We start from the raw sequence: 13,790 nt of genomic DNA, 5'->3' as shown, positions 1-13,790 counted from the left end.
AACCTTCTACTACTACAGCAACAAGTATTACAATCATTCCTCTACCTATAATCTTAACTCTTCATAAATCAAGAAAATGAGTACCACAAAGTTTGGTTTTGCTTTTTTCATGAGTTTCATGGTCATAACTCTAGCCTTCTTAATCCATTTTTCTCAAGCCCAAAACACTCCACAAGACTATCTTGCAGCTCATAATGCAGCCAGGGGAAATGTAAGCGTTGGTATGGTGACTTGGGACAACAACCTCGCAACCTATGCCATGAATTATGCAAAACTGAGAGCTGGAGATTGTAAACTCATCCACTCAGATGGACCCTATGGTGAGAACATTGCCTGGGGGAGTACTTCCACCTTCACGGCAGTTGAGCTGGTAAAGCTTTGGATTGCAGAGAAATCCTACTATAACTATGGAGCTAATACGTGTAAAATTGGAAAAGAATGTGGGCATTACACCCAGATAGTTTGGAGAGAATCTGTTCGTGTGGGTTGTGCTAAAATAGTTTGCACAAATGGTGGTACGTTTGTTGTTTGCGAATATGATCCTCCAGGTAACTGGGACGGTGAATACCCTTACTAATGAAGCAACCCAATAGATCTCTTGAAGATCATCATTTGCGCTCATTGATGATCCCCTAATTAACTAGGTTCAATTTCTTTACTCAACCGGGAACGCACGATGGATAGTTGGATCGAGCCTGTAGCTCCCCATCCATCTGGCTGAACCAATTACACACTGCAAAATTGTTTTCATTTTCCTCTTTATAGTTTTATACTAATTATAATTATAATGAATCGTCTTTTGTTAAGAACAAGTTACTATAACCAAAGGTGGGATCATATTGTTTTACACGAAAGCTATACCGTTAAAGTCCATGGACAACCAAATCGAATGAAGAATCCTTCCATATCTAACTCCTTTAAAATCCTAAGCTCTTTAGACTCCACGTTGAAGGGTGACCGTCACCCTCTCACAGAATTGTTCCGTTTCATTTTTCCTCAAAAAAGAGAAAAACAAGACTTTTTCTTCGCAAAATAAAGAATTTTTTTTATTTATTATCCCAAAAGAAAAAAGAATAAAAAAAAACGAAAACAAAGAAAAAGAAAAACATTAGGGTTTGCTTCTTCTTCGTCATAAACTGAGAAAAGGGTTATTGAGAACGGTGATTTCCTAACCCACGTTGAACGGTGATTTCCTAATCCACCAGTTATGCCATAGACAAAAGAGTTGATGTTCTTATGGATGATATTTCGATCGGTGTTTGGTGATTTAGGGTTTAAGAAGAAATTGATGATGAAACTTAAGGGGGAATCGGAGGTGAAATTGATAAGGGTTATTGAGAACTGAGATTGATGATTAAGTTAGGGCAAATTAATAAAGTGTCCTGCATCAAACCATATAATTAATAAACCGGCCAAGCTTTTAAATTCTTTTAGAAACTGGCCTTTCCGTTAGAGTTGACACCTGGGTCCACCAGATCGGTCAGCTGCGTTGAATAAGTCAAACTCGGTACGAGAATTTACGACTGTGCCCTTGCCCATTTAAAGACGCGTGTGGTGTAATCTCTCACCACACTTTCTATTTCGTCCTCTCTTCTCCCTCGTTCTCTTCTCCCAGTTCTGAAACTAGGGTTAGGTATTGAAGCTGTTTGAAAAGAAAAAGAAAACTGATGTTATTGAAGTTGTTTTTGTTGAAGACATAGATGTTAGTGAAAGACCAGAGTGTATTTGGAAGAAAATTTCTACATATTTAGGGATTCAGAGATAGTGGTGATACAATGAAGATGAGGTACAAACCGGGATTGAAACTGTCTGAATCAAGGTAAAATTAACGAAACCCGTGACTTAATATATGATGAAAATCATTGTATTCATAGTTAATTGATTTAATTGATCGATTGATTTTTAGGGTTTCTGTTTTTTTTCCTTTGTAATTAGGGTTTATTTGAAACCAAATTTTTATTGTTTAATTGGGGTTTAATTTTCGTGATTGGGTGTTTGATTTTAAGTAATATTGCTTAATTAGGTTTTCATTGGGTTTTCATAGGTTTATATTTGATTTTGTTTCATTTGTGTTGCAGTCAGTTCAAATTTAGTAATATCAGTGTATATGCGGATCCAAAGAATGAGACTTTGGTATTTCCTGATTGCCATATAGATGAAACAGAGTTGATGACACTTAAGTATATGGTGTATAAGGGTTTGTCTATGGATGTTAAAGAGAAGTTTAATTTATATTGGTTTAAGGAAGAATGTCTACCACTGCCATTGTTAAACAATGATGATTTTGATAATTTTTGGGAGGATTCTTTTGTAAATGAGGATGGATGTATATGTTTGTGGATGGGGATGAAAGACACAGTGTTTGGGACTCCAAAGACTACACCAAAGAAGAAGACAGTTAGTAAGGGAACCACCCCTAGAAGATCCCCAAGGCTAAATAGTGTGGATAAATCAGTTGAAGGTGCATCAAGAAAGCTGAGTTTCATGGATGTGCCCATGTCCAAACATTCTCAGGCTAGTAGCAGTGGTTGCAGTCAGTCAAAAGCTACAAATGAAGTTAAGTTTGTTGAAGATGTGGACAATATTCAGCTGGAAAACACCAAAGAAGATGAATGTCACCCAATTGAGAATCCAGAAGCTCCTCCAGTATATGACAGTGATGAAGACATTGAGTATGGGTCAGATGAAGAAGAACAAGAAGAGAAAGAAGAAGAAGAAGAAGAAGAAGGAGAAAAAGAAGGCAAAGAAAAAGGTATATTTCATTTATAACTGATTTCATTTATTATAATTTGTAACTTATTATATGGTACTGATGTTGATCTTGAATGTGCAGGTAAGGATGTGGATGAAAGACCTGCTTACATGGATGACTTTGATGATGATTTTGGTCAGTACATGAAGGGTGAGCATGATGTAGATCTTTTCCCTGAAGAAGAAGTTTTTACTCCAGTAGATCCTAGCAAAATGGAGGTAAAAACTAGATTTGCAAATAAGGAAGCATTTAAGAAACATCTCAGGGGTTATTGTGTTCTTAATAAGTGTCAATTTATTTTGGATAGAAGTGCTCCCTCTAGAATTAAGGCTGAGTGTAGGTTTAAAACAAAACATGATTGTCCTTGGTTTATGTATGCTAGCAATAAAGGGGTTCCCCTGTATGCATGCAGTGAGTGCATTGCATAGCATAAGGCCACAATGGAGAAAGTAAGATTTCTCTTTTTTTAAATCTGTACCTTGTCTCAGAACTTATTTATGCAATTTCTAGGCCTTAAATGTATCTAGCACTAACCTTTACATACTCTGCTTGAGAAGGTACTGCAGTGATTACTATTCAGTGGAGAACTATAAGGCCACATATGCACCAACTTTTGCACCACTAGATGATAAAAGTGAATGGGTCCAGGTACTTTTTCTTCTTAAATTTGTAACTATATGCCCTATTTATATTCTCAACTACATTGATATAAGTGCATTTACAAGAAGAAGGGAACGACATCATTTGTTCTTGCACCCAAACATGAACAAGAAGATCTTGAACCCTCCTCACAGTAGGAAACCAGGAAGACCCAAGAGCAAGAGGGTAAGAAGTTATGATGAACCTCGTGTTGAGAAGACAAAAAGGAGGTGTGGGAAATGTGGAAATGTTACTAACCACAACAAAAGAACATGTGCTGGTGGTGAAGTGGGATCTAATCCAACTGCAAACGAGGCAAAGGACTGAATGTGATGCACAAAGCTTCACCTTCAGCAACATAGAGCCAAGTCAGACCACCGGAGTTAGGGGTGCAGCTAAGTCAAACAAGAAGAAGAGAACGGCATCATTTGTTGGGGAATGTTTTACAGGGCCTGGCAGTCAGCCTTTGGCAACACCATCTTCTACTCCAGCTTCCACAACACCTATGAGTCTGCCATCTATAACACCATCTTCTACTCCACCCTCTACAATAAATAACCTTTATCAGAACTTCTTTGGCATTGGATCTGTATCTCAGAATATAAAACAAGGAAAGGGAATGAGAAATGGAAAGGCTAAGAAGAAATGATTTGAGATCCGTTTTCTGATTTTTTGTGTTTAAGAAGACAATATTTTTTTCTTTTGTAGACTTGAATTAATGTTGAATCAAAAGTGGCAGGTTGTTTATTAGTAGGTTAACTGAGACCCATTTAAAACCGTCACAATCTGGTTTGGTTGCGAACTCAGACGAGGGTTAAGTCGTCTTTTATCTAGCAGGTTAACTGCCACATAGCCAGTTAACTACCTAAATCCGTTTTTTGGAAAAAACGGGATGGAAAATGTCAATATCGGCCAGTTTATATAAAGATTCAAAAAAACGGCCGGGTTATTAAATATGGTTCAAAAAGGTGGTTACTTTATTAAAAAGCCCATTAAGTTAAGACAATTGAAGAATTTCAGAAATTAGGGTTTGGTTTTGGTAAGAGCAGCTAAGACTGATTCTTATTCGTTTCCTATCCCTAATCTTCAAACGACGTCAACAAATCAACATGTGCAATAGCATCATCCTTCTGAGATTTTTTGATTTCCCGTTGATTTCCTGAAAATTTAAGGTATAAAAATCAAGTCTTTACTTATTTAGCTGTTTGTTGATCTTTCCTTTTTTTTGTTCATTCAAAAATTAAGGATGATTTTTTGGGTTTGAGTAAAAATTAGGGAAATCTTTATTTTACTTTTTTGGTTGATTACCTTTAATTTTTCTGAACTTTTTCATTTGCAGGGTGATAGAAATTTGTAAGCTCTATAATGAAAAGAGGGTTTTGTTTATGTCCTTGGAATTCGGTTCTGTGCTCAATTATATTATAGGAATATGGAGAAGGGAGTTCTGTACTCCAGATTTAAGGTGATAATTGTCTGTGATACTCTTGCACAATCTGGAGAAGGGAGATCACATGCATCATTGTGGTAACATTCAGGTAAATGGTGAAGCAGATTTTTAGTTTTAATTTAAGATTAATTCTTGCATTTGATATGAACATGGAGTGAAATTGCATTTTGATCTTTCGTTGTATCGTGATCTTTCGTTGTACCATTGTATGCATATGATATCCTGTAAATATATATTTTGACAGCACCTAGGGATCATGTTGAGATAATCTGTAGGTCTAAGATGGGAATTGGAACACAAGACATAAATAAGAAGTTGAAGGTAAATTTTAGACTTCTACTGTTTTACATCTAAGAAAAAAACTTTTTGAATAGAAGAGGTTCAGGATTAATATTTGACTGATCCGTGAACGTTTGAGTCTCCAACTCATTGTCCGTAGTTCAGCAAGCACATACATGTACATCTTTGTTTAACTAAAGGTTCTAGCTAATCTTTTTTGTTTTCATTTTTTGTTTGCAGCGTGATTCTGGAAGACTTTCCACTCCTAGAAAAGACCTACAGATTTGGGCACCCATTAACTTATCTGGGTTTTCTTTTAGTATCTATATCTATCATTCTCGAATCCTTGGCAGGTGATGGTGGTACGCTACGAACTTGCCTTAAGGATGGGGTAGATATGCCCAGTTCAGTTTAGCAGAGGTATGGCCAATAAGCTTACTGTTAGAAAAGCTACGTATTCGAGTTTGTATCATTCTATAGTTTTCAGGAGGCCATTTTGTTAACCCGTTTTTTTAACCCAAATACTTGGATTGAGGTTCGTATAAAATGATCATACGTTTGCTTCCGCTACTGTGCGCCCCTGTCCCGCGTTACATTTGATGAAGTTGTAACCCAAAGAATAATTATTCATTGATTTATTAGATAATGATGTGAATGTTGTTGTCGGGGAAGGAGAGGTAACACAGTACTGCCTTAGTTCTTTTCTTTCCTTTTCTTTCCTTTTCTTTCCTTTTCTTTACTGGATCATCAAAGTTTATACTTTGGTATTTTCTGCAGCCATAATGGATGGCTCCTGAAGTTATAATTGTTCGGGCTGATTTGCGTTTGTTGTTTGCTTAGCAGGTGTGCTCAATTTTTTTTTTTTTGTGTTTTGTTTTTTTTTTTGCAATTTTTCAGGTTTGTAATCGAATTGATCCAGTGAAGCAATTAGGTATTAGTATTTGACACTTTCTGTTTCATACACTTGAGCAAACCAAGTTCTTAACCTGCTCTAATTTCCGATGGAATCAATCATGTGCATCGAGGTTAGGAAACCCTCTTTTTTGTTTCAGTTCTAGGCTGTGTTTGTATAAGAAAAATCCATGCATGGGATATAAAATAAAAGGATATTTACTTATTACCTGACTGAGAGTACAAGTGCTACATTGTCTATTACTTTGTCTATGTCAAGTATTCAGACACAATAGGGATGCAATAGACTGCTACTAATTTCTTGATGTTTGCTTACAGACTGATATGCGCTACAATTCTTGAAAAAATGCTCCATATGGGTTCCAAAGCAGTCTCCATGGGTTGGTAGAATCCCTTCTTTTTGTATATTATATAATGCAAATCAATAGTTCAGTGGTTGCTCTTAGTTCTTTTATGACCCAAGTCATTTACTTAGGTTGACAGTTTAGATATTATTTCAGTTGAGATGTTGTTTCATTTTTGTAATATGCAACTTCTAGAATGTCTTAAAACTTCCATTTCCCTTGGCTAGAAATTAAATCGAAGAGTCTATTAGTTTTTATGCCTATTTATTGGTTCTCTCCTAGGTTTTTTACTACCAACACTTATTCCATAATCATTTAGTTGGTATTACCTCTCGGGTCTCTTAAAAATGTAAAATGATATGGGATCCAGTGTTGGGGGGATTATCCTCATGCAAGCAAGGTTTAGGCCTAAAGGTGGCGATTATTCTTAATCAAACCAGTGTTATCTGGGCTTTCTATTTACCTTTACTCGCTTTTCTTATCTACAAAAACATATTAATAGGATTCTGAAACAAAAAATAATATTTTTCTTTGGATTCTTAAACAAATGACGGCTGAAAGGGAACATAGAAAAAGGGAACTTAATCCAATATCTGCTTTGACACCAAACACATCTCTTTTAGAGGTTTTGATAAGGCAACCTGTACAAGGTATCCACTTCATATATATTTTCTTTTAAGTATACCTGTTTCTTCAGGAGATCGACATACAAATCATGCAAACAAACTAATCAATGATGGATTAGGGGTTCTTGAAGTAGCGATATGAAGATTAACAACGGTTTGTTCCAATAGAAAAGTATCTCAAGGAATTCCCAAGGTTCTGCAAATTCATTGCATTATGCAGATATGTTAAGTGGGGACTATTCAATGATGCATTCTAAGAACATAAACTCAAATAATGCAAATCACAGCTGTGTTTAAGTAATCAAATAGCGCATGTAGAAAAAAATTAGTCATTGTTTGGATAAATATTAATATTATAATTGATCTTAAAATGTCTACATATGCTTCTGCAGGTACCTGACAAAGTGGCAAGTTGGTTCGTCATGGATTTTTCTTCCACAATCCCATTTGAGACTTTTAGATTCATGTTTACAGGAAGCAGCAATATGTATATCTCCTATTACATATTGGGTTTGCTCAAATTTTGAAGTCTAAGAAATCTCAAACAACTTTTCACAAGGTATATTATCTTTTTTATTATTTTTGATTCTTAGAGAGGCAACTTAATTGTGTCCTTTACCCATCATTTCAGAATAACTCAATCTAATACTTTAATTGATCACACTATATGAATTTCATGTACTTAAAGTTAAAACATCATAGCCGCTTAAAAATGTCAGCTATTTCTGGCTACAATTACTAACTTCTATTTGTAAGTACATATATATTTTTTGTGTTGAAGAGAAAGTAATCAGGCATGCTGAAACTTTCAGAAAGAAATAGCAGTAGTGCAGTACCAACTAATTTTTTAGTGAAGCGTGTGCTCTACTACTTGCAAAATGATTTTATGGCATTAAGTGTAATTTTGACTGCAATAGTTATTTTTTTGTTTTCTTTTTGTTTTTAGGTTTGTGAACTGCTGCCTAAAGGTATTTGTTCCCACTGGCCAATTAGGTCAGAGTCAACGTCCACATCGAATATGGAGAAGGCACACCTTTGGCAGGTCATAAGCCCAAGCACTTCTGCTTCCACATCGAATATGGAGAAGGCACACCTTTGGCAGGTCAATCCAGAGGAACAAACAATGAAGTGCATACAAAGATCAAGAAAGGTATATAATCCTTCACTGTAATGGCATGTTATCTGTTAATACTAAGTGTCTTCCATGTTTTGTCATTAATGTTCTGTTTTCTCACTTTATATTTTCAAAAATGAAGTCGTTGGTGGTAGTGCTGAGTTATTGGATTCTGAAGGCCATGTCAGTGGGATTACCATGATCACTTTCAGTTGGTATAAGTAGTTGCATGATATTTTAAAATTTTAGTTCATTGCACATCGACAGATTCCCTTTAGTTTGAGATGTAAATTCCAATTCGGCAGGAAGTTAAAATTACCAATTCTAAGGCTAGACTATCGGATTGACTGCACAGACAAAAAAGCTTCCACTTAATATTTTGAGCAAACATAGTTGCCAGGGGCGAAACTACAGCCCAGCATGGGATGGCTTAAGCCACCCTCAAACAAATTCTTTTGGTTAATATGGTGAAGCCAGCCCACATATTTTTGAGTATGAATTTTGTTTCTTGAAGCCCCTCTTAGATTCAAATCCCTGTTCCGCCACTGATAGTTGCCATTATATACAAAGAAATTTTCACCAAAATCTACAATTTCTACATATATTACTATTCTTCTACCTTTTTCTTTCCAAGTTATCTTTTCTTTACAATTAGTGGTGTTACATACACCCCGGATAAATCCTCAGTTGCATTTCAGATGACCGTGTAAACCTTATTGGGCATGATACATGTGGAACGGGTTGAGGTTAAATATAAGTATTATCAACTCATTTCTTAATGGCTGATGGTGAATTGGGCGGTGGATAAATTTTGAACTTTTGATTAGTGGAAGTCATATTCACGGGCTGGAAGATTAACTCACCCTAAGTTCAACCACTACCTATGACCAATATACTCTTAATTATGCTCTCAAATCTATATTACTAATAAAGAAATCATGACTTATCAATGGTTGTACATTTTTAATCACCATTGAACCGTATAAATACGATTATGATGGAACCTAATCGTATACATTTTTGGTATTGTGCATCTCTTACACCTCAATTTTATCTTCATGTTTAAATTTAAATCTTATCTTCATATATAATATGGTCAACCAAATCAGAAATCCTAAGTGTCACATCGCCACACTAAATCAAATCAGGATGGGGGAAGGCGAGGCGACGCCGAGCTTTACGACATCAAATCGGGACGTGGCGAGGCCGAAGCCGAACTTTACCAATTCAAATCAGGACGGGGCGAGGCGAGACGAACCCGAGATTTACCAAATCAGGACGGGGCGAGGCGAGGCGGGACGAAGCCACTCCTAATCAACAAGGATCACGAAGGGCGGGGCAAAGCCATGCAACACCAAATAAAAAATGCATTGAGACTGGGCGAGGCGAAGCCGAACCACACCCAATCAAAAATATATCATGATGGGGCGAGGCGCAACCCCACGACACCTAATAAAAAATATGGCTAAAAGACACGGGCACAAAATCTAGTAAAATATAATTGTGATTAGCCGCATGCTACTCTAACACAACTTGCTCACATTTCGTCCAAATGACCCAAATCTAAAATTCTTTAGAATGTCATTCTTTTGGGGTCCAGGACAACCCGGAAAAAAGAAAACTATCGGTTGCCTCGTTTACTAAAGATCTGCACCCAGAATCTCCACTTTGGCGGAGATTATTTTTTTTAAGTAAAGATTGAACTTACAGCCTAGACATCTCATTTCCTCTGTGATCAGCACATATGGAAGGAATAAGCCAGTCTGGTGGAACAGACCACATCATATGGCTTTTGTTTCTCTTAGCCCATTGGCAAGTTCATGAGCTGCATTATTTGCAGTTCGATTAGGGATGGCCATTTGCCCCACCCAAACCCATCCCCGTGGGTACCCGCCCCTATTGGATAGGGTTTTACCCGTACAAACGGAGTTGGGGTTGGATATGGGTAATACCCAAAATTAGTGAAGTGGGATGGGGCGGGGATGGTATTCTAGGTCCCCGCCCCATACCCGCCCCGTACGTTCCCATTTTAGGATTTTATATTTTTATTAATTATTTATATTATATTTAAACTAAGATATTATATTATATTATATTATAAAAGAAAAGGTAAAAGTATAAGATATCATTAATTATTTATATTATATTTAAACTAAGAAATTATATTATATTATATTATAAAAGAAAAGGTAAAAGTATAAGATATCATTAATTATTTATATTATATTTAAACTAAGAAATTATATTATATTATATTATAAAAGAAAACGTAAAAGTATAAGACATCATTAATTATTTATATTATATTTAAACTAAGAAATTATATTATATTATATTATATAATTATTGTATTAATTATATTATATTATTTAAGCTTTCTTTCTTTATTATATATATTATATTACTTTATGTGTATATTACACAGTGATCCCAAAATGACAACTATATCCACATGAGGTGAATCCGAACAGTCTGAACATCATGTCGAGAGAATTCCAAGTTCTCCAATGGATGATGACCATGGTGAAACTGCCGAGGCAAACATTACACGTGATTGTGATAATGCCGAAGGTGAAATTGCTATAGTTTCAGGGAAGAAAAGATCCATAGTGTGGAACCACTTTGAAAAGAAAAAGATAAAAGGGGAAGACAAAGCAGTTTGCAAATATTGTCATAAACCATTAGGAGGAAAAAGCACAAATGTGACTAAGCATCTACACACACACATGAAAAGATGTCCTCGACGTAAACATCAAGACATAAGACAATCAATAATCACTCCGAGTAAAAAAAGTGACGGAAGAAGTCAGCTTAACACGTACAGTTTTGATCAATCGTTCGCTAGGAAGGAACTTGCTTATATGATAATCATACACGAGTATCCGCTTTCCATCGTTGAACATGCCGGATTTAGACGATATTCAAATCCGCTTCAACCGTTGTTTAAGGTGGTATCTCGGAGCACAATTAAAAGGGATATCCTTAAAATCTATGATGAAGAAAAAACTAAAACAATGGAGGTGCTACAAAAACATCAAGGTAAAATTGCGTTGACTACTGATATGTGGACTAGTAAGCAAAAGAAAGGATACATGGTTATTACGGCTCATTTCATCGATGAATCGTGGATCTTGCAAAGCCGAATTATCAGGTACGCGTATTCATTTAATGATTTCAGGCATTGGATATGCACGTCATAAATGAAAAATCACTACCATTAATTTTGTTACTGATTAATTACTAGTTTCTACGTAGTACGGTCTAATCAACCATCTGAATTTTATTTTGTATTAGGTTTATGTATGTGCCATGATGGAGTGTCTGCTAGACTGGAATATCGATGGTAAAGTATCCACTCTTACTGTAGATAATTGTTCCACTAATGATCTTATGATCCAACTTCTCCTAGAAAAATTATCAAGTAACTTACTGTCGGGTGGAGATATTTTTCATATGCGTTGTTGTGCACACATATTAGCTCTTATAGTCAAGAAAGGATTAGAGGGGATCAAAGGAGCAATCGAATTGATTCGTAATAGTGTTGCTTACTGGAAAGCAACACCAAAACGAGTTGAGAAATTTGAAGAGGCCGCCCGTCAACTAAATATTTCGAGTATAAATAAGTTAGTTCTTGATTGTGAGACAAGATGGAACTCAACATACCTGATGCTTAATACTGCTATTAAGTATCAGAATGTTTTTGCTCGACTAAAGCAACGTGAGACACAGTATGATTGTTTGCCAGATGATGAAGATTGGTTGTTGGCAAAGGAAATGTGCGACAAACTTAAGATATTCTATACCTTCACAGAGAATTTTTACGGAGTAAAATATCCTACCACCAACCTTTTCTTTCCAAATTTTTGTGATATTAGATTGTCATTAAATGAGTGGAATAAATCTAAAGTTGGTGTGATTAAGGAAATGGCATATGAAATGATAGAGAAGTTTGAAATGTATTGGTTTGTGATCAATGGAGTAATGGTCGTAGCAATTATGTTAGATCCAAGGTTTAAGATGAAATTAATTGAGTTTTATTTTCCACAAATTTAGGGTCAAGCTTTTTCAAAAATCGAAATTGATCGAGTACGCGATTTATGCGTTGATTTGGCGACGGAGTATGAACTGAAAGTAAAATTTGCTGAAACATCTGTTAGCCAAAATGATTTGTCTTTCACTTCAGAGATGCATGGTTTTAACGATGACGTAGATCCTTTGGAAAAGTTTGATATGTTTGTCTCTAATACTGCTCCTACTAGTACTGTTAAGTCAGAATTAACCAATTACTTAGAAGAAGATCTTTTACCTAGGATTGGTAATTTTGACATACTAGCACGGTGGAATACAAATGGGATTAAATATCCAGTCTTGCAGTGTATGGCTAGAGATATTTTAGCGATTCCAGTTTCAACGGTAGCTTCCGAATCAGCTTTTAGTACCGGAGGTAGATTTGTGAGTGTCCAGCGTAATAGACTTCATCCAAAAACGTTGGAAGCTTTGATGTGCGCTCAAGACTGGCTATGGGATATGCTGAATGGTAATGAAATTCTCTTTTTATTGAAATGTTTTTTTTTAACATTTAATACATCATTATGGTTATATGATACACTTTCTTATTTTGGCTAGGTGGATCAAAATTCGATGGTGAAACATTTTGGGAAGAAATTGAAGCAGACGATGAGGTGATCAACATGGAGGAAGATACTTGATAAGAAATAATTAAGAACTAAAATGAGTGATGCTCGTTTATAAACCAATTTGTTTTTCTTTGCTTGTTTTACGATGAATTTATGAGTTTGAAATTTTAAATTATTATTATTATTATTGGTTGAACTTAGGTATTGATTATTAAATTAACTCATCATATTTGAGCTTAATGTTTAGATAACCCGTAAAAAACCCGCCCCGTACGGGTTTTCCCATACCCTTCCTGTCCCAGATCAAACGGGTAATGGGGAGGGTGTGGGTTTTTTTTTTTGAACGGGGCAGTGACTGGGATACAAGATCCCCGCCCCATGACCATCCCTAAGTTCGATTAACAGATTCAAAGCCAAGAAATTGAAATTTCGGAATTAGATTTCTAATGTCTTGAAAGAGGAAATGGGTTCTCTGGTCTCCCAAAAACTGTTTCGTCTTGATTTTTTCGATGATGACGGCTACATCACTCCCAATAACAATCTTCTCATCCTTTCTCTCCCACGCTATCTTCAAAGCGTCTCTAATGAATCACACTTCAGCTTCTTCTGCTGAAAGACATCCAAGATGAGTGGGGTCTGCATATATGAAAATATTATAGGAATCTATAATTAGGAAAGCCACCCACGATATGAGAGTTAAGATTCCAAGCCCCATATGTATGGATTTTTATCGACCCTACAAGAGGAGCTATCCAGTCTGACTGTTGATTTGGAGCTACAATTACCGAGATACTATTGAAATCAAATGGCTTATCAGGATTCAACATCATGGATTTGTCTCTAGCCAAAATCACACTAGGTTCTTCATCCTTTCCTTTATGGACAATACTATTTATGTTTGTCCATATAGACCAAAGTAAGCATGCAATAAGAGGGAAAATATCTGATCTGCCAGAAGAATCCTTTTACGGATAAAGTTGCAGCAAGAATCTAATCCACTGAACCAATGTATGGTTTTGGAAATGCTGATGTTGAACATT

General features: G+C 35.9%; 2 protein-coding genes and 1 long non-coding RNA gene across 11 annotated transcripts; all 3 read left to right on the top strand.

Moving 5' to 3' along the window:
• The first annotated feature begins 60 nt into the window (after positions 1-60).
• Positions 61-592, top strand: LOC113354024 (pathogenesis-related protein 1-like). Its single transcript, XM_026597477.1, has one exon. It carries the CDS (start codon positions 77-79, stop codon positions 575-577), a length of 501 nt encoding a protein of 166 aa, XP_026453262.1. The 5' UTR covers positions 61-76; the 3' UTR covers positions 578-592.
• A 3,828-nt stretch (positions 593-4,420) lies between these two features.
• On the top strand, positions 4,421-9,825 carry LOC113349278. Of its 9 annotated transcripts, none has more exons than XR_003360044.1 (10): positions 4,421-4,563; positions 4,731-4,926; positions 5,083-5,159; positions 5,358-5,537; positions 6,015-6,142; positions 6,348-6,409; positions 7,071-7,153; positions 7,392-7,558; positions 7,946-8,149; positions 9,262-9,825. It is a non-coding gene; the product is annotated as an uncharacterized LOC113349278 (long non-coding RNA). The 9 variants fall into 9 exon arrangements; XR_003360043.1 differs by having other exon boundaries at positions 9,223-9,825; XR_003360042.1 differs by lacking the exon at positions 9,262-9,825 and adding an exon at positions 8,256-8,521.
• Positions 9,826-11,425: 1,600 nt separating this feature from the next.
• Positions 11,426-12,569, top strand: LOC113352080 (zinc finger BED domain-containing protein RICESLEEPER 2-like). Its single transcript, XM_026595951.1, has 3 exons — positions 11,426-12,091; positions 12,167-12,428; positions 12,550-12,569. Exons 1-3 carry the CDS (start codon positions 11,426-11,428, stop codon positions 12,567-12,569), a joined length of 948 nt encoding a protein of 315 aa, XP_026451736.1.
• The last annotated feature ends 1,221 nt before the right edge of the window (positions 12,570-13,790 follow it).

The sequence above is a fragment of the Papaver somniferum genome, chromosome 2 (assembly GCF_003573695.1).
Source record: "Papaver somniferum cultivar HN1 chromosome 2, ASM357369v1, whole genome shotgun sequence".
Taxonomy (NCBI): Eukaryota; Viridiplantae; Streptophyta; class Magnoliopsida; order Ranunculales; family Papaveraceae; genus Papaver; species Papaver somniferum.
The sequence above is the reverse complement of the archived record's forward strand: the minus strand, read 5'-3'. Positions and strand labels throughout refer to the sequence as shown.